The sequence below is a fragment of the Dermacentor andersoni genome, chromosome 3, assembly GCF_023375885.2.
Source record: "Dermacentor andersoni chromosome 3, qqDerAnde1_hic_scaffold, whole genome shotgun sequence".
In the NCBI taxonomy this organism is placed as follows: domain Eukaryota; kingdom Metazoa; phylum Arthropoda; class Arachnida; order Ixodida; family Ixodidae; genus Dermacentor; species Dermacentor andersoni.
In genome coordinates this window covers 38,666,274-38,691,848 of record NC_092816.1, presented here as the reverse complement: position 1 = coordinate 38,691,848, position 25,575 = coordinate 38,666,274, and the positions used below count along the sequence as shown (strand labels likewise).

The following is a 25,575-nucleotide window of genomic DNA, read 5'->3' as shown; positions in this document are numbered from 1 at the left end:
AAAAATTTTTCAAATATTCGACCGTTTGAAAAAAATAGAACTATGTAGTTTACAAATTCATAGCCCTGCATCAAGAACATATATCGCGGTTCTGTAAACGCCATCCATTAGTTCATTCAAAGCGGACAAATGTGATATGGCATTTTACATCTTACGTGGATTTGTTACGTTGGTTACAAAGGTTCTGCAAAAGCTGTATTTCGATATTACTAATTTCTTTTATATTCATGTGTTTCATATGAATTTTGTCCGCTTTAGATGTACTGTTAGGTGCAATTCACAGAATTGTATTATAATTTTTCGTTGTTGAGTTACAGAGTTGTAAACTTGATAGTTTCGTTTTTTGAAGATGTTCGATTTCTGCCAATTTTTAATAAAAAATTGACGACCCAACTCAGAAATTCGAAACCAACAGTCACTAGATTTTAAGTTTTTCTTGTAAATGCAACAGGCCTCGTCAAATTTGGAGCAGTGGTTCCCGAGAAAACGAATTCTTCTTTTACGTGTATTTAGATAGGAGCACCCGAGCTAAAGCTCCCTCTCAAAAGAGAAAAGAGTTTCTCTCATTCTTTCGTGCTACACGCAACTATAGAGTTTCTCTCATTCTTTCGTGCCACGCACAACTATAGAGTTTGTCTCATGCTCTCGTGCCAGGCACAACTATAGAGTTTCTCTCATTCTTTCGTGCCAAACACAACTATCGAGTTTCTATCATTCGTTCGTGCCACGCACAACAATAGAGTTTCTCTCGTGCTTTCGTGCCACGCACAACTATAGAGTTTCTCTCATTCTTTCGTGCCACGCGCAAGTATTGAGTTTAAAAGAGAAACGAGCCTTAAGTGGCTCGTTTCAGTGACTCATACCCGAAAAAAGCGGAGCCTGGTTCAGTGATACAAAAAAAAAAGTTGACGAATGGTACAACATATATTAAGATCAGCATTGGCTCATAACCGAAAAAAAAAAAAATCTGGAATGGCTCATACCTCCGTAAGTGTAATGGCTCATTATGAAAGAAGAAACGAAAAAAAAAGAAACAACTAAGGAACGAACGGAATTAAGAAAGAACCAACAAAAGAACAAGGAAAGAGAGAACAAATAAAGAAAGAACGAAAGAAAGAAAGAGAAAAAAACGGAAACTGACAACGAAACAAAGAACGAAAGATGCTCTAGGTAGTGCGCTAGGTACTCAGATGTGTCGTTGAGGAAATCGACCTACAGGGCATTGCGTTAACTTCACACTGCGGCTCGTTATGTCTTGCAAGAAATCTGACCCCTCCGATCGTATAACTTGATGCATTACCACGTGTGCAGCAGGCTTTCGTCTTCACGTGTTACGGGAGTGAAACGCGCTTGAGATGTTCTTTTTTTTTTAAGCGAATAAGGCATATCTTCATACATAACAAATGCTGGAAAATTCACAGTAATTCAATATGCTAGGCCAGCCATTTCATAATCATAATGGCTGTTATTATTATTACTAGAAGCAATAAAAAGTAGTAAGTACTATTATTAAGTAATTTTGTTTGATGTCGAATTCGAATACGAGATCACACGAAATTTTGTAGAGAACACTTTCATGTTTTGCTCCAGAAAGACAATTTCTTAATGTAATCGACACTTACTAGGACATTTCTTGCAGCACGACAGAGCATTCTCTCTGTAGGCATCCTTTTCGGAACAGCTCAATGGTGGGCATGTGATGCGTCGACACTCCACTGTTAGCGTCGTTGGCTGCAAGTCAATGCAGGAATGAAACAAAAAATGAAACCCGAGAGTATATCTTCTGCAATGCACAGTGCAGCCATATCTGACTAAAAAAGAAATATCTGAAAGGCTTTCTTCAACTGAAACTTAAGTCATGTTTATACCTTAGGAAATGTAGCACTGGATGTTTTTTCAACTTTTCTAACAGAAGAATTTGCAGGAAGATTGAAACACAAACCATTCTTGTTAAGTCCAAGTTAGATCACCACGAACACGAGAACAACAAAGCAAACAAGTGCTGCCACTAGCGCTGCAAGGTAGGACCGGGTCACTGGCCACGCTACCTGACAGGTGCAGACGGCGCAGCGGCTGAAGCCAAAGGGCGGGATGTAGGGGTGCCACTTGGAGCCGGCCAGGTGGAACTTCTTGTCTCCCTCGAGGAAGCAGCCGTGCGGAGAGTGGGCCTCACCCGGCGCGAAAGTCGCGTTCAGGCCTCCCGACTCGTCTGCGCAGCGATGGAAGACGGAGCCAACACTGCATAAGCCCTGCTAGCACTGATGATATTGCTACCGACGGCAGCCAGACAGAAAGTTTACGAGTACATCTGCACTTAGGCTTCCAAGCTTGAAATGGAGCCCTCTGACATTTTCAGCGCTTCCTTTGCAAATTACCCGCTGACTCGCGACACCTACGGCATCGTCGTGACATGAGGACAAGCGTAATGTATATCCTTTACGTCTGAGCCTCGTTATTTGAATACACGTAAAAGGCAGAAATGTTAGCATTTGGCTAATACTTCGCGGATTTTAATGGGTTTCGTTCGCTTAAAAAATGCATAGGCTCTGCATGTTATGACCCGAGAGAGATCTAATGCGATACCATTTGAGTTACTCTATTATTCGATATCGAGTAAGCGGAGAATAGCAAAGCGAATGCTGCAACTCATTTAGGAAGGAGAAGTCCCTTCACTGGGTCACTCTAACCATTTTATTTGTATTGAATGGACCTGTTAGGGCTGCTCCGGAGCCTCCGCTCATCTCATGTTTCTCTCAGCCCCATTGTTAGCTCGACGATGAGCCTTGTTTTCTTTTGCCGTTGCATTCTCGAAACGACTCATTTTCGATGCCCGCGCGATTTCCAAGCAAACGACGCTTTGCTCCACAGTTTCGGCTGCTCTAGGCTTGACCTCTACTTCGGCCTTGCCACGCCACCTTCCCGCGGGGGTGACCACCTTCTTGCGAGGGTGGTGAATTCGGCTACGCGACCGGCACAACCCAGCCAGTGATGATGCCGCATGCCACTTGAAGCTGACGTAACTGCCAGAGCCCAACTCGTAATTCGCGGCGCCGTGCCTCTCCTCGCTCCTTGACGTTCATTCTGTTCACATACACACGCCTCCCCTCCTCTCTCAGCTATATTCTACGATAACCCACAGCGCCAGGCGCCTTGCGTTATTCCTGTGATGATATCTCTGAAGTGAAATACTCTACCAGCTGTCTAAGGACTTGTAAGAAAAAAAAATATAGAAAGAAAGAAGAGGAGCTACGCAACTTCCAGATCGGCAATAAAACCACATGCCTAAATTCCGTAGGCTGGATCAATTGAGCCTTCTAAAGCGAACAGAATTGGTATATTGAAGGGCGCTGTCAAACATATTACTAATTTGTGAATTCAATGCCCGTGGAAACTCACGACCCCGTCGTCATTCTTTTACGTTAATTTTAAACTAATACACTCCCTCGCTTTAAGTTCGTCACTGCTCCCCGTTCAGTCATACTCGTTGAGTTTTCCAAGTGACCAGACAGCCGTGTAAAGTGCATTTGCCAGAATGCTTTTGCAAAGATGTGTTCCATTATGTGGTTAAGCCATCCCTAGTTAATGTTTTGCTAAGAGTGTAGTCACCTTGGCACGTTGGGCAGCATTCCCCTGGAAGCGTCACTGCATTGGGGCATTGCACAGCAGGGCACACGACGGCGTCACATACCAGACGACCTCTCTGTAAAACAGACAGCAGAGCAACATTTCGAAACAAACGGAAATTGGGGTTGAATTGGGCTGCGCGATACAAAGCTTCATGTCCCCGCCTTTGCCGTATCGACAACCTCCTCGACAGGAGTCCAAGCGTTGCAACATTCCGCACCGGAAAGGGTTGACTGTCCAGCAAAACGTAAAGAATAAACCACAGTGACTGAGAAAAATGTGAAATAGAAACGGCAAAAATAACTATTGCAGACGGAAAAAGGATCGAATGAATAATAGCGTACGTAAGTCAACCACAGCTCTTTGCAGAATCACACACCATGATGCCCCGGGCACATTCAGGCGCGAACAGCGCTAGAGACAAGGACACAGGCGAAAGCACATACAGAAGAAAGCGACACGTTGCGCTTTTCTTTGTATACACCTTCATATGTGTTTGTATCTGCAGCGCTGTTCCCGTCTGAATATGAAAAACCAACTAGCGGATGTTCTCACTTCAATACTGGGAGCAGATACTCAGAGCATATGCCATCGATTTCTTGCACAGCGCTGAAAGAGACATACATACCCGATGCTTCTGTTTGTGCACTAAACAGTTTCAGTTCCCCTACCTAGAATTCGTACTTAGGTAAACAGAGCATCGCAATAAGCTACTTAGAGGAAACTCCTAAGTGTCAGTCAAGGACAACGCCTGCTGGCCAGGAACAAATGACAGCACAACGACAGTAACGACAACGACGGCTTCGACTGCACGAGAACTACGGTGCCATGATGTTGACAGAACGGCGACTGTGTTGACATTACGGCACGCATGTGGCAGGCTTGCGATCGCTTTGTGGAGTTGTGATGAAGTGTAGCTTTCTTTACTCTCATCTTACCTCAAAGAAACGTGATGGTGACGCTCGCGACGGATTCGAGGAAAGTTGCATAAAGTCCCTTTAGGAGTTATCGACATAAGTAAAAGAATAACCCGCGTAGTAACGTGAATTCGCACAGAAACCTCTACTACACTTCCTGTGAATGTTTGCGAAAACATTTCCATAGCACAAGCCAAATACGCGCAATTGATTATATGCAAGGTAGTTGGCGGAGTACGTACCTGGCAGGAGCACATGACACATGCCTCGTGTCGCGCCGTCCACTGGGCCCCGTCGTCGAACACCTCGCCGTCGTAGTAGCATTTATGGTTGGACTCGATGCGGTAGATCTCGTTGTTCTCCGCACCTCCCGCATCGCTCGAGTAGCCGGCCACGGCCGTGTGTCCGGAGCCACCGCTGACTCCGCTCTTGGCGAGATCGGGAAGGCAGTTGTCGGGAATCCGAATCTAATCGGAGATAAAACGCCACGTGAACACAGGGTATATTTCAGCCGCTCTGTTCGCCTCACAATGCGATCATTTTGGGCAGTAAGATAGCACAGTTACCGGATTATATAGCGACTTCGTGATAAAGGCTCTGCTTCATGACCTTTGACGGCCACCTTGACAACATCAGTTTTGAAGATAATCTGAGACTTATAGCTCTCGCACAACGCGCAAACACACAAACACGCATACACGTGCACAAACACACACACACACACACACACACACACGATGAGACCTCGAACGTGCAACTGCACCCTCAATAGTTCAAGGCCCCTTCCCCTCATCAAGAGTCAATTTGCAGCAAAGCCAGCTTTACCTACAAGAACTGCTCAATGGGTATACATTCCTAGTTCAGGGTGTCAAGAAAGAATAAGAAATTAGAGGGAATACATTTTTTTTGCTCAAGAACTTTCTTGTTCGGCATGTACACAATCAATACTAATTAAGCGGATTAAGCGGATGGATAATTTTCTGAAGGCGGCAAAAGACCACGGCTCGACAATGCTACCAATATTTTCCTCTTTCACTCACATCTCTTATGTGTCCCCTAAGCTCGACTTGCTTGGACTTTCCCGACTTCGATGTGACCAATAAGTACGAAGATCCGCCACTGAGGCGGTGCAGAGTTGCCGCGCTTGGTTCATCCAGGGTATCTTCCAGCTGGGCATTCATAAAACAAAGAACATCCATAATTTGCACATCATAGCAGCTGACAGGCAGGCTAACAGACGTGACGTCAACGCCCGAATTCACTTATTGCCAGCGACGAAAGAACTTAGAACGGCTACGAAGGTCACTGCGTAGTAATTACGCACATAGCAGCTCGACGTCTAAATTCTTCATCGCAGATAGCATTCCCACATACGCATATTTCAAAGTGTTAAAAAATCTGTTCGCCAACAAGTTAACGGCATCTTCATCAAGTATTCAACGTAACTGCTGGACAAGCTAAAGTGTTCAACTCGGGACGTACACAGCATGTACATCACAGCTTTAGCGTGCACACATTCTGCAAGATCGATTTCCGCAAAGTACACTTTTACCAGGAAATTACTTTTCGTTTCAGTGTCCAACCATTCATACCTCGTCGCCACTTACACGCGTGGTCTCAGTTCACAGAGATTAGAATGTCAAAGCGCTGGAATGGCGCAGCCCTTCTGCGCTGACGCGATCGTTCACCTCGTCCCCGGTGATTCTCTGGAGAACCCTCTGGACGCTGCGCGCGCTAGGCATCACGTTGAAGGCAGGCGTGATCTCGAGGAGCTCGAGTAGGTGCCGCTCGCTGGGCTCCAGTCCCGAGACGAAGACCGAATAGTGAAGCCGGCACGACTTGTCCACCGAGAGCCATGCCTGTCCCGCCGCCGAGCTGTTGCCCTCGGACATGAGCAGCACAGGAGCCTCTGCTTGAAGGGACAACAACGCGAAAGGGTGCAAGCTTGAAGTGAAATAGAAACTTTACCAAGTTGGTAATTTACTTATTGTGAACGCGCCAAGATCTCCACGTACCTGGGGCTTTACATAAAGTATGCGTAAAAGTAACTAAGTACACAATAGCAGTCATCATGTGTGCAGGATTGCTGTGGCATAATGCTTTCCAATACTTGATCATTTATGTCATAATCCAAAAAAGACGCTTTTTTTTTCGACAGGTCAAGGATGATAGTTGATTGTCATTAACTGTGTGGGAATGTGTGAAGTCTGCTTTAATACGAGACTTTTCACATTAAAGGTTGGAGTCCACACAGGACCACAAAGTGTAAGAATATGAAATCCACACTGCGTGAAACGAAATAGACTTGAATGGATGCTCCTTCAAATAGCTGCAAAGGTGAATGAGTTGTACTATTAAAGTACCTTTCTGAAATTGCCAAAGGACGTTCCGTGTTTACACGGTGAAGTAGCCTTGGAAGTATTGCGTTCGTGAATTGATTGCATTAGAATGCCAATAGAACAAGTTTGCCACTGTAGAGGAAGTAGATCTTGATCTGCGATGCTACCGCATAGTGAACATCTCCAAATCGGGAGCTCTGCAGTAACCAATGACATCTCTGAGCGAGCTACATTACAGAGACAACGCGCGAAAGAAAATGCGCACGATAGTATGCGGCACCGAACAGCAGGGCGTGCGTTTGCGTACCGTGAGGTGGTTGCAAAGATTCTCACCACTGAGAAAGGCATCCGAGTAGAGACGCTGCTTCACTCGTCCTCGTAGTTCGCTCTGGCCTTCGGAGAGCACCTTGAAGGTCAAGTCGTCGGTCAGCAGCATCTCCAGCACCTGGCTAGTGCCGCGGGTGAATGTGCCGTTCGTCTGTCGAGAAAGAGCGCGAGAGACACACTGACGGTGGGGAGCGGCAACAGTCGCGATACGCCAGGGGTCTCGCCGTGCTCGGACTCGTGGTTGTCGTTTGGTGCGCGAGTAGCACATGCAACGTATGCAGTTAGAAGAAAGGAAGAGAGGTAACCAGAACTGGGACGATGAAATAAGGCGATTGGTTCTCCGGGTAACGTTAGAAGCTATGAATAGTATAGGGTCAACGATTTTGTAAAAGAGAAGCACGCGTGTTGCTGGTGTTAGAGAAATAGAAAAGGTAGGACAAAAGAAAGATAAACACATGCTCTGTAAATAGTGCAAGCCTACTTTTTTATAAGTCACGTGCGTCGCCACTCTCTCACATCCTTGAGTTACCCATATATAAGCTTGCACCTCAATTTCGTATAACTGGGCGCTATAACGTAAAACTATTCCAAACTTTTCTATTCCAATTCTGCTATCAGCCCTCCACGATTGGTCAAAAACTTTTTTCGACCACCCCCACTTTATCTGTCTGTCACGCGACGTCACGAAAACCGCGATACCTCCCCATCTGATATGAAGTTTACACACTGATTATGCATGATTTGACAGAAAAAAGAAAAACAGTAATTTGTTATTCGACCCCTTTTAGCCATTAGCCCTCGGCTATTGCTAAAATGTTTTCGGGCTGCACCCACTTCACCTGCCTGTCACGCGACGTCACAAAACTGCAAGAACTCACCGCGTCAAAGTGACGTGTACGTGATAAAGACGCATTAATATGCCGAACAAAACTGAATTTTCTTCGGAATAGCCGCAGGCTGCCTTGTTCCGAAAGGAATAGAAGATGGCTGCCACCGATCGCTCAGACGCTGGCTACTCGCACCTCCCGGAGAGCATGGGTGTATTTGCGTAGAATAAAACTTCTTGCGTGGCCGTGTAACGTTTTCGAGCACTTTCGGCACGTTTACCCCCTCATTCTGCCAACTCTTCTTTGCTGAGGGTCCGCTTTAGCGTCATTCTTGAGCTTCCGTTGCATGCCGCCGCGATTTTCGACCAGCCACCGCAAGCTAAGTAAGGGAAAGCCGACCAATCGTAGACGCCAGCACCACCCTCTTTATCTGGTTATCGACTTTCAGTGCAGTGTCTCGGCCCCATCGAATCCCTCTCCACTTGAGCGTTCTCCTCGCCTCTTGTCAGCCAATTAGATACGACAAGCCGCTCAGTGTAGGCAATATTATTCGTTTTTCAAGCAAGCAAAAGTGACCTCCTATGAACGAAGAGAGCGTTTGATAGGTCTGTTCAGACAACCCTGCGGGTGACCGCCCGGTGCTTGCGTTGGCGGTTACGCAAATTTGACGTCAGGAGATTGGAATAGAAACATATTGGAATAGTTTTACGTTATAGGGCCCCTAATATCACTAACAGCACGGCTTGATGCAAAGACATCAACACCGGGGCTGTTTCCCCAGTCGTACGCAAGACGCGAGAAACGTTTCTGGAAGGGTGACAGTAGCAAACTATCGCCAGAAGCGCAGTAGGACATCATGTCAATTTCCGACCAAGCCCCATGTCAAAGAACTCGTCATTTACATAGTGTTTAAAGAGTGCGTGTACTGAGCGTGATGAAAGTCGAGAAAACTCTGCGATAACTCATGAAAAAGAAGTCATAGGCATTGTACTAGGATACTACGATGCACTAGGATACCGCCATTCTCTATAACTATGGATACAGGAAAACTGCTTTTGTAATTCTATATAATAAGAGTATCCTTTAGTATCTCCTCGTTCTTAGACCTGTTCTAGGAAAGAAGTAAAGGAACATATATATATCTAAAATAAAATAATTATCTCGACGTAGAGCTCGAAACTTCTCGGTGAAATGTTTGTTGCACAGCAATTTAACGATAATCGAAAGCAATGCACACCAACTAAGAGCTGTGTAACGCTTTCTAGAACCGGCGATGTACAACAGATGGCCACAGCGTGTAAGTGTTATATTGCGGCATTTACAGGTAGGATTTCGTCAGTAAACATCGTGTTCATTTCGTCCAACAACACTTACAAAAAGAAATCAAAAGTCTTCGTCACTAGGCACTAAAACATTATTGCGAAACGCGCACCTCTTTTTCCCTCGTCGTAACAAGTGAGGCAAACAGATCACGTTGCCAGTCTGCGCCAAAGTAGCGACAGGGGTGACATCATTTGTGCGCTTCTTTCAGTTCTTCCTCCATGTGTTTTTTATCAGCTCGTCGTTTGTTATAGCCCGCAGGAGACCCATCGGTGTCGACAAGCCATCTGCGATGTTTCTCTTACCTCCTGTTTAGGCAAGTTTGTTCTTGCAGCGCCCACTATTTTTCGGCCGATAATATCACCAAAGCGTTGCGCAAACTTTGTCAGCGCTTTTGGCTCTGCTATAGAGTATAACGTGCGTGCGCTCGCTACTCGTGCTCCGCATTCCAACACGTCGCATTTTTTTCCCTCTCTTCACCAGCCGCATCGTTACACAACTGACTATAGTCCTGGTAACGCACATTGGTGTCACGTCACTATCTGTCTCGCTGATATTCTCATGAAGGTCAACTATATTTTCTATGCGACAGCATTGTGGTGGGACACTCCCCGGCATTCGTGGTTAGGGTGGACGCAATATAAAAGCGCCGACCCCATCGGTATTGTTCTCAAATGGCGTGCGTGTGTCGACCTTGATTCGGGCGCATGATATACGTTCCCGCACCGGTTTTAATACGGTTGGGTAACACGACTAGATGCTGATACCTGTGCACCACCCACATGTATATTTAGCTTTAATGCCGTTTGTAATGGGATCCTAGGCAAAAGTCATTAAAAATAGACCGCAAAAAGAAGAAACACGTAGGTGAGCATAGCCGTCGCTCTGCTGTAGTTGTGATTTGTTTTATATGTAACTAAAGCTTCGGGCGCTGCAAACGAGGAAACGGTTCCAGAAACAAAGAATTTGATTACAGGGAAACATACAAGGCGGCAAAAGATTTAAGAAACTAATTCCCCAATTCAAGTACACCTCGTCAATAAAAATGGTTTCTTGGGACGAAAGATGAACCTAGAAATTGAACCACTGAACATATTTCGGTGGAATGTGCTGCTTTTCAGACAGAACGATTCGTTCTGTCGACACGTTAGACCGCAACTTTGACTGTTAGCATATAAAGTTTAACAATAATTGGCAAAGAAACGAATAACCATCTCTAATGCTATACATATATATATATATATATATATATATATATATATATATATATATATATATATATATATATATATATATATATATATAGATTGTGCGTGCTTTATGTGTCCCAAAAGATGCATTTCGCGGAACTGTGCCGTATATTTATATGAGTGAAGTTTTCTGACTTTGGCTAGTTCTGTAAAACGCTGTTGAAAGCCAAGTTGAAGCCAGCATCTGCCCTTTCTTTTACCCCATCCCGCCCACCCCCAATAACAATAACAATGAAAAAATAAACAGAAAGTAGAGTCTCTCCCGGCAGCCAATACATTTTAACTTTCTTTTGGAACTGCAAGATAGGGCGAGTTCAATAAGAACCGCGTTTGTAAGAACCTTCGCAACGCGTTCTCGTGTTTTCATTTATTTGTTTATTTACCGTGGCTTCTTTCCGGCCTCACCACTACAGCTACACTAGTGAGATAGGAAGAAGAGTCCCTCGGTAATTCGAACGCGTACCTTGGCCAATTGGTCCTCCTGCGTACGTGCCTTTTGGCGTAAGCAACGACGACGACAGCACCAGCACCGCGAACAACAGCAACAACAACAACAACAACAACAACAACGCGGATGGAGTGTAAGACGTGCCTCGTTGAATCAGACCTCTCTCGCGAGTAGCCCGTTGCAGGAATGCCTGGTCCACGGTGGATCAAAGATGAGATCCATAACAAGCCAGCCCCCAAGGGTTCTGGGTAAGGGCTTCTAGGCATTTTTTTTCTTCTTCTTTGTTTTTGTATTTTGTTTTCTCTTTTGTTTGGCTTACGAACGCGCCCTAACAATGAGCAACATCCCACGATAGTGAACGCAACCGTGCCCTTTGAAAGGAAAGAGAGAAAGGAAGAAAGAAGAGCGACCTCACAAGTTGAGCATATGATTCTTACAGAGAAAAGGAGGCAAGAATCTCATCTGCTGTACGCATAAAAAAAAAAAGACGTGCAGTCTTTTTCAAGAACATGATGCCCCGAAAGGGCACGGATTAAGGAATGCTTTTTTTTTCGCTCCAGTGCGCCCCCCCCCCCCCCCCCCCCCCCCCCCCATCTCGTGGCAACGTTCAATAAATTCAGTTAGTGCGAGCAGTACTATACAAAGCGAGAGCTTGTAACGTTCCTTGCCCTTGTATGTATACATGCGCTGTAATATCCACTGAAATATTAATTCAAACGTCTAGAAGCCAAAACATTCTCGTAAAAACAAAATAATGTATGATATGTGCCTATAGTAAAGATGGCAAAAAATAATATAAATTCGAAGTATTTTACTAAAACACTTTTTTCTTTCTTTTCTTAATGTTCTTATTATTATTTTTTAGTAGGGAATTTTGGCAGCAGTTGAGAAGTGGAATTTTGTACAATGAAAAGAAGTCACCCGGCGACAATTAAAGAGAAGCGAATCAGTGGTGGTGGCTTCGTTTCGCGTTCGATATCCTGAGAAGCTTTTTTTTATCTTAAAGCGGTTTAAAATATTTGTGATACACGAATAATCATACGCGAAGCCCCTACCAATAACCATAGGCAAGGGAGCGACGTCATGCCTCCTCTTTAATAATCGGTATTGCGATGCGGACAAAAACAAAAGAAAGGCAAAAATTTATAAAAACGAAAAATACAAACGCGCTAAGCAAGATATCAACCATAATAACAAGGCCTGCGAGCGTTGGCCCTCGAACACGATAGCATATTGTGAACTCTTGGTTGCAGCATCGGATGTTATACAACGCCGACGTCACAGGCAGCTGTCGATTAAGATAGACGAGATTAGGGGCTACCATATCTAAACCTTCTCAGGCGGGAGCGGTCTGCCCTAGTGTCAGGTCAATAGCTCGACAGACGCGCATGAGAAATTTTCTGTGCCTCTCATTGTTAACAGTGTTTAGCGAGGATGTACGGAATCAGCGAGAGTGCAAGTGTGAGAAAATGGAGGAGAAGTGTATGCTTCTTTCCGTCTATAAGGCCCATGTTTTTCTGGAGGCGTTGACATCAACATGCGTAACATGACATCAACAGCGCTGGGATAGAATGAGAGAGTTTCCTATTGGATCCCGGAAATGTACATTTGGCGGTACGCCTAGCATGTTATAGTCCAGAGGGTCACCCGCTGTTACGTTCCTTGGCGGTACGCCTAGCATGTTATAGTCCGGAGGGTCACCCGCTGTTACGTTCCAACACGGCCAGAGACGTTAATTAGGCGTTTGTCACGAGGCAACCGCCTACCATCCACGAGCGCCTACCAAGAAGTTAACGCGGCGTTGACACCGACTTCTGACGGGTCCACAAAAGGCACCCACTCCCACCACTACCCGACAGCCTGAACTAATTACGAAAGGAGCCAACGTCAAATGCCACCGAAGCCCGGTGCCGACCGCCGATTCTTAGGTTGCTATACTGTCCCTTTGTCCATGCTTCGGGTGGGCAGAAGCTTTGGAGGTGCGGGTGCTGCGGAGCGTTGCGATAGCATGGACGCGGTATCGCTGCCCATTCGTCGATTCTGATTGGCTGCAATACATTCATCAGATTCCCTAGTCGGTTCGCCTAGGGAAGACGACGGTATTAAAAAGCGGAGACTTTTCGTGCAATGGGGCCGACGTGTCCTGACGTGAACTCGGACGTTTAACTTGCTCCTGCCTGGAGTGGGCTTCCGCAACTGGAGCCCGTGTAACTAATGTGAAATAAACCCCTTTTCTTTCATTCCTACTACTGGACGTATTCGTTGATGGGCTTGGTGGATTTGTTACCCTAACGCCACCTCGAGCCGCAACACCGCCGTGGTTACTTAGTGGCTATGCTGTTGAGCTGCTGAGCACTAGGTTCGCGGGATCGAATCCCGGCCACGGCGGCCGCATTTCGATGGGGGCGAAATGCGAAAGCACCCGTGTACATAGATTTAGGTCCACATTAGAGAACCCCAGATGGCCCGAAATTCCGGTGTCCCCCACTACGGCGTGCCTCATAATCAGATCGTGGTTTTGGCACGTACAATCCCATAATTTAATTTTAGTTTAAGTCAAGATGGAAGTGTTGATAAATGAAGTGACAAGCGGAGTGCGCGTCAGAGACACGCAGTATAAGCAGAGCACGCCAAAACAGGCGATATGCAATCGAAGTAGAAGTAGATCGGTACCCGTGTCTCTCAATAAGATTCAAAGGGTTTTAGTTGCGCGGGAGGCACAGGCAGTGACAGTCCGTGGGCCTAGTGCTTTTCGTAGCTAAAGTAAGGACAGTCTATAATGTACGCATATATTCTGCACAGGCATCAAACTTATTATTTCTAATGTACATGGGCTGCACGACCAGAGTGCGTTGAGGTAAGTCACTCACCCAGTGGTACGCGAAGGGTGGGTTGTACGAGGCAGCCATGGTGCGAACCTCATTGTCGGCAGGGCTGTCCGTCTCCAGGACGACCACCATGGGCGCGCTGTTCATACCGGAAGCGTACGCCTGCGTTCATCATCATAGTTGTCATCATCATAATTTAGGTCCACTTGCAGGACGAACAACTTTCGATGAGGTCTCGGAGGGCCCCTGTTCTACGCCAGCCGAATCCCCCAGAGAGGAAAAGTAAACTGAGCTGGTTGGTACGATTCATTTTGAAACCTCAGCGAGACAAGTATGTCGGAGAACGAAAAAAAAAAAAAGAAAACACGCACGACACGAACGCTCGTGTGACTTAGTTCTTTCTCGTCCTTGTCTAGATTTCGCGTTTAAGTTTGAGCATGAACAGGTCCGATGTGCCTTTGTAAATTTCTTAAGCCTGTCAACTCATCCAATACGCTAACAGCCTGCTAAATAAATCAGACAGCGTTATCAATTACAATCGAGGGAAGCGGTAACAGTGGCGTTGATTGTGATTCGAATGCTAAAACTAGGAATCACTGCGAAACGTTGTTATAAATTAAACTATCAAAATACAAGTTTTTTGTTAAGGACGTTCTCTTCACGGGCTAAATTGACGCTTTTCTGCGAAGCTGCATTTTATAGAGCTTTGATAAAGCGTCGACACCTCGTACGGGCTTCGGAGTCGTTTTCGACAAACCTAGGCCACGCGGCTTACTGTTCCATTCCGTGAGAATTCCCAGCATTATTGGCGAATTGCATGCTTCCAATATGAGAAGGGGAGCTTGGTAAATAATACGCATACCTTAACACAGTCAAGCTCCTGTAGAGGGATATCAGAGAGTCATCAGTATTACACATATAAACAAAGATTTCAGTAAATGCCTTTAAGAACAATAAAATTGGTCGGGAAATGCAAACGGGGAAGTGAAAGAAGGCTGGGGAACTAACTTTGTTTAGAACGATTGCTAAAGAAATAAGAAAGACTAGTGCATAACTGTCATCCTGCGATAGCACTGAAGCGTATGACGATAGAAAGTACCAGCGAAGAAATAAAGAGAAAATAAAATACCCAAACAAAGAGACACGCGGTCAAAGGAAGAAGTATTCTGATCTGCTGCGCTACGCGCAAGAATGAGTGAAAATAACATTTTGATAAAATAGCTTCTCAGCTTAAATTGATTTACCGTTCCTGTTTATTGTTCCTCTAGCTCATCTGAATTTACGCACATGGCCCATCTATAAGAGAAAAAAAAAACGCATGGAACAAAAAAGGACTTACCTGGTAAGATATTGACCCATCCTGGTTAACGTTGAGCACTGCGAATCCGGAGTTGGACGTCTCCGCCGTCAGCACAGCTTGAAAGACTAAAGAAAAGAGAGAGAGGAATATTTGATGGTATTTGGGCGCATTTGTTGCCCTACGTACGCAGCGGCTGATTAAAGTGCACACCTTCTTCTATTGCACTTTCTGACGGTCCGCACATTCCATCAGACAGCGCTGCTTCAACTGAACACACGAACCCACAGCCACCCGTTCCATACTTCGTGTACAACTCCGTTAGACGCAAATTGACTGCTTGCTCTGCGAACTTTTGCAACCGAAAACTAGCGCCTGGCGCATAGGGCGTGAAAATATGAAAATATTATTTGATTAAGAGGAAGATTTAGCTCGAGGCCAGCTCCCATTTCCCTTTTATATTACATGTAAAACACAAGAACGCTTTTAGAACAACCGCTTGACTGATTTGGATGAAATTTGTTGCATCTGACAGGGAAAGTTAATATCTAGTGAGTGTATAAAGTAGAACTTGGGTTTCCCGGAAATTGCTAAGTTAAAAAAAGATAACTGAGAGCTCAGATGTTACAAACTTGTAATTCCGGCCCAAAAATAGATATCGCAGTTCTGTAGAATGCATCTGCTAAAACATCAAACGCAGACAAATTTCATATTGCATTTACAGCCTCCGTGAAAGTTTTACGATGGTACCGAAGTTCTTGCGAGAATCCTGTTCACAAATTAAAGGTATAATTCAGAGTTCCGAGTGGTTCATGATACATGGTCCGCTTTAGCTGTACTAGTAAGTTCAGTTTACAGAAATGTATAATATGTTTTCTTTTTCTTTCATTGCTGATTTACAGAGTTGAAACACATTGACGGCTTAAATAAACATGTCGCTTCCTACAGTCAGAAGAGTTAAAATTTTCTTTTAAATGGAAGAAACCTCAAGAAATTTGGTGGAGTTGTTGTTGAGAAAAACAATTTCTCTGTTCCCATGTTTTTAGATAAGAGTGCCAGAGCTAAAGTTACCTCTTCGTAAACAATGTAGCAAGTTCATGTAACCTATAAATTCGAACATCAGATTTGTCCGATTTAGATTCTTGACAAATACAGTTTACAGGACTGCGATATCTGTTTTTGGTGCAGAGTTACAAATGTGTAAACTTCGTGCTTTATTTATTTTTAGACTTGCACATTTCCGCGAATCCTTGTACAAAAAATATTCAGGCCCTAAGCAACGCTATGCTTCCTAGAGTCACTAGAAGTTAACTTTCTTCTTCATCTGGAACTAATATCATTCATATCGCCCAGTGGTTGTCCACGAAAACCATTTCTGCGTTTCACATGCACTTGACTATGCAAATCGTAGTTGGCCCCGAGCTAGTACTTTCTCTTAAATTATTACTGACACAATTCTCACTTTTCATTTTTTTACCATTTAAGTGATGCTCCGAACAACTTAAACTTCATACAAACTAACTGTAGGTGCCAGGTGCCCCAAATAATTTTCAAGAATACCTCTTTCTAAGTGCTATTCAGTTTCAGTTTCAGTTTAATATTTTTTCTTAATACAATGAATTGGTAAGAGACAATATGCACAAAAGGGTCCCAAATTCAAGAACTGCAACGGGACCCTCTGTTAACCACAACAATATAGAGATGTATTAAAGAAGAGCAAGCTGACTAAAAGAAACAAACAAAATCGCGAAAATACAACATAGAAAAATTTGCTGCTCAGAGCCTGTATACACACAACTTCTCATTCATAAGTGTTTTCTTTTTCTTTTTTTCGCCGGTTGTAAGGTCTCGGCAATGACATGTCCCGCATTTGGTTTAGCTAGAATTTTTCTCTTGCGAACAATTCTGTCACTAGAGATATTTTGTGAATACGTACCCCACGTTCATCCATGCAATGCTTTAATAATGTCACGCGAGTGTCGACCCCAAGGCGCGTCAGAGACCTTGTAGCGGCGAAGGGCAGCGGGAGCGGCGACCGTAGGCGCGGAGTTGCAAGGCGATTTCAAGCGCGAATGCATTCTGCGGAGCTGTTCGCTTCAGAAGTGCCCCTCGCCGCTACAATGCCGACGACATGCCCTACGGTCGACGCTCACTTGTTATCGTAAAAAAAAAGAAAAAAGAAAAAAAAACTGCAGGGCTACACACAGGAGTTGGATGTGTCATGACGTCATGACACGCTGCTTCGCTCCGTTCCTGTGATTGTCGCGGCTGCCATGCGCGAACGCAAATTGCTATCGCAATAAGACCTGTTCGTATTATTGCTAAGCCAATGACGGGTCGCTTCTCAGGTGGCCGAAAGTTAGCATGAGCTGCTGCGCGAAGTATGTGTTCCAAGTTCTCCAAGTAATCGGCACTGAACCGACGACACTCAACTGTTGCAGGTCGGCCTGACGATCACGGGGCCTTCGATGTGGCGCCTGCCGTCGGGTGACGTCAGGCGCATGCTCAGTTTGCCGGCTACCATCAGCGGCTGCTGCTCGGGAGGCAGGGTCAGTTTCACACTGGCCGTGTTCAGTGACTGCGAAGTCGGAGAAAGGTTTTGTAAAAGGCGGTGCTGTGAGGCTGCCAGAAAAGCTACCTTAACACAGTGTCGTTCTGCGCTGTAGTCGGTTCACATCGTCTGGTTTCCCCAGCAGAAAGTGAGACAGGGACGAGAGAAAGCCTCGGATAGGAATGTCCTTTTGATACGACAGGTGGACTTCATTTTCCTGTGTTCTAGATTTTCTTATATTATGCATAGTCTCTTATTGCTCAACAAATTTCAGTTGTTATCCGGCAAAATTCGTGTACACTTTCTGTTATCTCCGTTTCTTAGGCTGGTGAAGCCAGAAAAAGCTCGCTACTTCAAACCGGAATGAAATCAGATGTCCTAAAAGCGATGACTAGCCCTTAATGGTACTCACTGATTATTGCCAGATGCTCACTCGCGCACATTAGACACTGACTGCATGGGCTATATCTTTGCAAAGGTAACTCGACCAAAATCTTGAAGTTCCAGCGACGTCTGAACCACGAAGACTATAAGGCTATGTGCGTCCTGGAAACAGAGACTCGTACTCACAACGTGAATCTTGGGGAGCGTTATTTCGGAGCTGGCGACCACGGCAGACTCGCTGGTCTTGCCAGCTAGGAGACTCAGCTTGACCACCACATCTCTGGCGTCTGAAAGGTGAGAGAGAGAGGGTGAGCGTACAGATCAGGACAGGCAGACGCGTTATCCCGCAGGCGGTACTGCCCAGAACTTTCCTCCATGCGCTAGGAAAATCGCGAGGTTGAGTGACTGCTGCGAAGGAGAAATGACAGGGCCAAAGTGATCCTAGTTCCCCCACCTGGTTCTGGCCGTCAGAAATAATTGATAAACCGTAGCTCAGAGCTTGGTTACCCCGAAATTTCTGAGCACGTTCACAATATTTTGCGGAACCTTTACGTTCTCGTCTAGTTACCACGCCAGCGTGCTTACCTGTCGGGGCGAATATTCCGTTGAACATCACCGTGACGTGGATGTCTGTCCTGGACGGCGAAATGGCGGCGACGCCTCCTCCTCCCAGCGTCTCCTTCACCGCGGGATCGGGAACCATGAGCGAGCTGAACACCTCTGCGTGAAACAGTGAGAGGCAGAAAAAAAGTGAGGAAGACGGCCATTCATCCAAACCACGAGCTATTTATTATGTTATACGTGCTATGTGCGTCGTGTCAGACAACCAGACAAGAGAACAGTTAGAAGGGTTCCATCACTGTGCAATTGCGATTGTGCTCCTCCCGACACCGACCGAATGGAGAGAGAGAGAGAGAGAGAGAGCATTCATTACAGAGACGGCTAAGTGGTTTAAGCAGAGGCGAGAGTCACTGGGGTCGGGGATCACGAACACAATAACTAAAGAGACAAACAAAGCAAGTTTGTGCTCACAGCGTGTCGGTCAAGCCAACGTCGCGCACTAACTCCCGTATCGAGCTTATATTTTGCAAGGCATCCGCACGAAGGGATTGAATAGTCCGTGCATCGGGTAAGGTATAGTATCACTTCCATTCTGTGTCAGTGCGGCTATCACAAGACCACGACTGTCCCACAGTAGGTGCTTGACCATCGGGAAGGAACTTGCAGGGCATTCCTCGCCGAACGGACTGACTTGCAAGAAAGTGCGGAATCGAAGCGTCACGGAAGCACTAGTATTGCCAGCCAAACTCATTTCTCTGAAACATGCAGTTACCTCTGCTTACTGGCTCGTTGTTACGAGGACTAGTTGTTGCTGCAGTTCCCGTAGCTTCCGAAAAGGCACATGGCACTCCAGCCATAGTTTAATCTATTACAACTGTACAAGTAGTAAAACGAAGGAAAGGCCGGAATAATGTGAAATTCTGTGTCTTATAATGCTCTTATAGACCTTATTGCGCTTTGTCAGTGACCAGCAGGTTGAAACTACAACACTCTAAAGTTAGTATCAATTGATTGCTTTATTGTAAAACAAGAAGTGAGGTAACACGCATGTACACACGCACGCACACACATGCACACATGCGCCTGCGCACTGCCTGTCATACAGACGTGGATGATCTAAACACAAAACTGCAGGACTATGAAGTCTGGAAAAAGAAAAAGAGAGCCCGAAAGCTCGAGGCTGAACGCATAGGATCTGACTGCGTGTGCTATGCACTGCAATGCAAGGCCGATAGAGACATAAAGAACGATAAAATGAAAACGGCAAACCTAACGCAACGAGACTCGGCCGGTAAAGAACTCGGCGAAGGGAGAAAAGACACGTGGCAGACGTCGCGCGCTCATCATGCGCATGCAAATCTACGCGGCGCAAGTGGAATGTCAGTATGCCGCTCGCCGGGAATATTTCGGCCGCGTCTGGGCAGCGAGGGAGTTCTGTTCTCCCCGCGGGCATTAGGAACGTCTTGCTGGGTATATTCCGAACGGCACATAAAGAATATGCCGGACCAGAAGGCCTAAGCCAGCAAAGAGGCCAGAATTCCGGATTTAGTTCCCTGGGAAGAAATAAATGCAATTTCTTCCTCTTTCGTCTTCTATACAGAGTGAACTTCGAATAGCAAGGAGAAGGAATTATTCTAGGGCAATTAAAGGAGAAGAAGAAAAGGAAAATGGTTGGGTTATCTCTGATTGCCTCACGAAATCCGTGCAAGATTACTGAAGGTCCAGACATGCTAGAGAACAGGAAGTTCGAGTGAGCTAGGAGACTAAAGATGTCTCTTTCCTAGACGCATGAAGCCTAAGTCATATATAGCTATGCGATGATTTTGAAACAGAACTCGCATGCGCTTTTTAAAGCTGACTCTTCGGTTTATATTCTTGAATTTGACTGCATTGGCAGAAACTGCAGAACATGCCGCATTTGTTGCTGTTTTCTTTTCATTCAACCAACCGTCCATCCACGTTTCCTAATGCTGCTTTATCGCCACAGTGCGCTCACATCGACTCGCTTCATCAGTCTTTAGTCAATTAACAATGTATTGCTCTTAAGGACAACGCAACAAAATACGTGGCAACGTTTCGAGTTACATCGCTATAAAATATTTAATTAAATGTTGGTGCGATGATCTGATTATGAAGCACGTCGTCGTAGTATAGGGGACTCCGGATTAATTTCGACCACCTGCGGTTCTTCAGCGGGCCCCCAATGCACGGTAGCCGGGCGTTTTTTTGCATTTCACCCACCATCCAAATGCGGTCGCCGCAGCCGGGTTTCATTTCTATAAGTGAATCAATATATCAGCTAGCACGTGGAATGACGTGGGATGAGAAACCGTTAGTCTTAATGGCAGGATGCAAGCGAATCCAAAAAAAAAAGTGAATCGCAAGAGAAGGGAATGCGCGTTAGCGAGATGAAATAAGAACGACCGGAAGTTTGGGGAACGCAAGGTCCGGTGAAGATGAGCGTGGAGTGCGAAAGGTTCATGCGGAAGAAGTGAGAAAATGTGGGTGCGGTCTATGCAGCGAGAAAGGAAAGCCCATTTGCGATAATTAAACGGCGTGTTGCCTCCATAGAAAAAAGAAGGAAAAAAAATATATAAGGGAATTGCAAACTGCAAAGCAGGGAAAATCGGAAAGAACAACCACACGAAAACAGAAAGCGATGGCAGCGCAGACACAACGTACAAGTTAAAATGAATAAAAGAAAAGCTATGGGGACAGCCAAACAGTACAATGGTACGTACAAGAATCTAGAAGAAAGCTCATGAAACAGAAAAGGCGAATGAGAACTAGGAGGAGCCGACAAAAACGCGAGCTGGAAAGAGAACGTGACTATATTGGCGAAAACAAAAGGTATAAAGACAGGCGCGTTTCCGGTGAACTGTACTGCAAGACGACGTACAGGAACCAAAATGATAAATGCGCCACGAGGCAGATAGAACAGCGCAGGGCAAATGGGCTCCTCAAATGAAGGAAAGAAGGCAGAAAGTGAGAGAACGCGAAGAAAAACAAACAAGAAAACACAAAGGAAACAGCAATCAAAAGGAAGAAAGACGCGAGTCACTTTGGCACAAGACGGTAAGAGGAAGCACGCTTTCGGAAATAAACGAGGCTGTTTGAGCGGCGGCGGATCTTGACAAACAACGGCACCGCCACCGCGAAGGAACCGGGCGCTTCTTCCGGCCTGAAATATCGGCTCATACCGACTTGCTGGCACGGCCGAGGTGACGGGGCAAACACGAATTTGTATTCTTCGCTATGCTGCGCTGGCCAGCGCCTTCCTATGTGTGCGCGTGTGTAGGTATGTGGGAGGAATACAAAAGGAAGAGTGAATCCTTCTATAAACGGGCCTATTTTGTACATTCAAAGCGTACGGCAGTTGGCTTCCGAATGAACGACAGCTCCGAGAAGGGGAAAGCGGCTGTGAAGTTACGATACGGACGGGGCTATTGACCAGTGTAACGGCCGGCTCAGTCGTATATACGGCATGCTGCGTGCGTTTCGCCATGCGTTTTCGAATGTGTGTAATGATGACCCGCTTATCGTGGTGTACGTCCTGTCCATCTGGTATAATACGGACCTCAATTTGAACGCGGGCAACGCGCGGAAATGCAGTAGTTTCCACACGCCTACACATGGAAGCTGCGCTTAGCACGGAAGTTCACGGCGCATTTATGCAAGTTAACAAAACATTGTGACCCCCGAGGTAATTTCACCCGCACGTTTCTTAGCGACGAGATATACTTTTTCTTTTGTCATACTCGTGTTATTATTGAGCACCGCTAACGCACGCGAGCCATGTTTAGTATTTCTTTTTTCGTTTTCTTTTTGTTTGTTTCTATGCGTTCGCCGCCAAGAGCAGGTTATAACTAACGGAACAAGTTTTTTTTTTTTTCATTTGCTCAAACAAATAAAAATGAAACGGTTCGTCAAGACAGCGATTTCTTTTTCCAGTGTTGCTCCCACAGTGCACACTGCTTTCACCAGCGTCGATGACCGCCAGTGCGTAAGGATTTGCTCTGCGTAAATGAAATATCTACTGCATTTGCCAGAGTCAAAAGATTCTGGATAGGTCGTTATCTTTGTGCGCGTGTTTCCTTCTTTTGTTTTCGTATGTGCAAATCCCATTTCTGCTTGTTCTTTCGTCAATGAAATGTTGGGCAAAAAGTAATTACCAAGGTGGACAGTACCAACGAATAAATCAAACAGACGGACCTTAGCTTACGTTATTTGCAGAGCTTCGTAAGTGTCTCATACTGGTATGTCCTCCGCCATCTCCCTTCCCCTACTGTGATTACCCGAGTGTGATTACCCGAGTGTGATTACCCGAGTGAAATTACCCGATGAATGTCAAGGCACTATCATTATTCTTTCGCTTGCTTTCATTCGCACCAATTAAAATAAGGAGTTCGTCGAGAGATCGTTATGCGTGGTATCTGCATAACGTTTCTTTTTTTTTCATTTGTAAACAGCGTAACTCGACGCTCAAGGTAAGAGACAAACACAATACGATGATAGCGCTCGGCACAAGACATCGCCCGTGTTGCGCAACTGTGACCTTGTTGCCTGCGCCGACGAGAAAGAAAGAAATATTACATTAAAGGCTGTCACAATCAGCGTGCACGACGACGGGATCAATAAAATTTTGCAGTGGGTTGACATAGTCGAATGCTCGCGAAACGGTTAGTGACGCAAGCGTGTGTGCTCTGAAGCAATGACAAGGCAGAAATTGTGTAGCTAAACCGAGGTGGAGAGATGTTTGTTCGGGTTCCGCTTTGCCTCTGCGCAAACAACCCTCCTTATCCCGAATAACTCACTCATCTCGTCGTTACGTGCGGGCAGCATGAGGAATCCGTGGAAGGCAAACTAGGCATCGTATAAGAGGGAAAGCTTTTGACAGCAGCTGTGTGCTCTGTGCTTCACGAAAGTGACTGCAGTGTCGCGGAAACCACGAAAATTCTAGCACGGACACTAGGGACAAAAATACTGGGACACAGCCACTGCCTTTCTTTTGTCATTCGTGAAAGTCCTTCACCGTGTTTACAAAGACGGTATCATTCCAGAAAGGGTCAACCAGCTTTATGATGTCTCCAGGCTTACATAAGCGAGCACGTTGAGATAAGACGAAAAAGAAATACATATCATACGCTTTAGCCGTGTAGCTAGTCATCTAGTGCCTGTGTGATTTGAGCAGATGAAATGCAAAGCATTTGCTCCTGTGTAGAAATAAAGCGCTTAAATGTTGAAGTAACGGGGGGGAGGGGGGGGGGAGTGTTCAAAGAGAAGGTAAAATAACGTAATGTCTTAAGAAATTAGCTAGAAAACCGCCATGATACAAACAGCTCTTCCACGCCTTCTGAGCAAGCATTCTTATGAGAATTTCAATGTGGGCGTGCAATGAGTCTCTTCGTCTTCATGTTCAAAGCTCGCGCTCACTTAAACGTGGAAACATGAACTACCTATGGCGAAGCAGCTCATTCATTCCTGCCGGTGGACGTACCCGAGAGCGTGAGATCGAAGATAGTGGTGATTCGCGAGGCGTTCTTTCGCGAGTCCGGTTCTAGCCTTTCGCCACTCTGCGTAGTTATCGCACGAGCTACAACGTACGGAGACGACTCTCAACTGGCATGCCTGCCGCGTTCTATATCGTTACATGCCTTCTGGCACTCCAGTGCCACAAAATCTAGCCACGCACAGCCACACGATTACTTCACGAAGGCATCGAAGACTAGAGAAGTCGAGCAACTGATGGGTGCGCCGAAAAAAAACGATATAGCTCGGCGTCGTGTTCCCTCCGGCGAGCAGCAGGACACGACAACACCCGCGTACGTTAATCCAGAGTACGTGCGACGCGCCAATTGGTAATGGGAGCCGGTAACCTCGGGAGACCAGATCGCGGAAACGAGCCACGACACGAGAGGCTTTCCCTCCACGCTGTTAGATGTGGGACCTTTTCCTGAGCCTACTTCGAGTTCACCAGACCACATCGAATTGCGTCACACCTAATTAAGGAGCTCAGAAGCACATGTACCACGTTCTCGAGGCGCGGCACGTCCAAACAAGTTGGCGTTCCCCACCTCGTGCGCCGCATGTGGAGCTGTTGTCCCACTGCTTGACTCTTCCCGAAACTGTAGCGGGAGTCTGGCACTGTTCCAGGTAACGTGGGTTTCGAGCAGAGTTGCTTTGCGGCTCTGAAAGGTCGCTTGAGAACAAACCGCCTGCCCCGCTGTGCGCTTGCAAGCTGCGAGGCAAGATGGCTGTAATGCACCGTGAAGCCCTGGCAGCAACTCTCCCCCCATCCGCCTTTGTGACGGCAGTTGCAGACCAGGAAGGCAATACTGCAGAGAAATACTCCCTCGGACAGGTGTAGACAATGGAGCTACCCTCTGCGCCGGGTGCGACTTACATTCGCACGGGCGCCTACCATTGGCCGAAAATGACGCCACCTGAGCGGGCTCGCCGAATGGCCGAACGGGACGCGACTTCGAGACACCGAAGGGGTTAAAAGCCAGAGACCGGGAGCAGCAAGGGAGCATTCCTTCATTCATCTCTTTCGAGCTTCTTGACACGGGCCGCAGCGTCCGAGTTGCTGCCGGCCCGTAATGACTTTATGACTGTTAATTTCTTTGTACTCTCACTGTAAATAATGTAAATAAACCTCCAGTTTTCATATCAAAGTCCTCCTCAACCTGGGTCAACTCCAGCACCCAACGGCAAGGTCTAATATCTGGGGGACAGCATTGGGATTGTCCTCCAGATCCAACAACGCACGCTCAAAAGGGGGCGAAGCCGAAAGCGAAGGAGGGGCATCGTGTCAGCACCTCGAGATTGTTTCGCGCGCTGTGGTGGTCAACACAGTGATGAGATGACCCTCGAGCGCGCTCTCTGACGTGCAAGCAGAACTC

General features: G+C 46.1%; 1 protein-coding gene across 4 annotated transcripts in view; it reads right to left on the bottom strand.

Moving 5' to 3' along the window:
* The window catches only part of sog (short gastrulation), a 319,699-nt gene that overhangs the window by 11,298 nt on the left and 282,826 nt on the right, over positions 1 to 25,575 (bottom strand). For 3 of the 4 annotated variants that reach the window (XM_050167430.3, XM_050167438.3, XM_055064620.1), the window contains exons 8-19: positions 18,698 to 18,832; positions 18,299 to 18,399; positions 17,611 to 17,755; positions 15,220 to 15,305; positions 13,923 to 14,042; positions 7,214 to 7,358; positions 6,230 to 6,453; positions 5,582 to 5,710; positions 4,784 to 5,008; positions 3,607 to 3,700; positions 2,049 to 2,209; positions 1,623 to 1,731 (exon numbers count right to left, since the gene is read on the bottom strand). In XM_050167430.3, coding sequence (XP_050023387.1) covers positions 1,623 to 1,731; positions 2,049 to 2,209; positions 3,607 to 3,700; positions 4,784 to 5,008; positions 5,582 to 5,710; positions 6,230 to 6,453; positions 7,214 to 7,358; positions 13,923 to 14,042; positions 15,220 to 15,305; positions 17,611 to 17,755; positions 18,299 to 18,399; positions 18,698 to 18,832 — 1,674 coding nt within the window. The remainder of the gene's footprint in view (positions 1 to 1,622; positions 1,732 to 2,048; positions 2,210 to 3,606; positions 3,701 to 4,783; positions 5,009 to 5,581; positions 5,711 to 6,229; positions 6,454 to 7,213; positions 7,359 to 13,922; positions 14,043 to 15,219; positions 15,306 to 17,610; positions 17,756 to 18,298; positions 18,400 to 18,697; positions 18,833 to 25,575) is intronic. The other variant, XM_050167443.3, reaches the window with a different exon arrangement.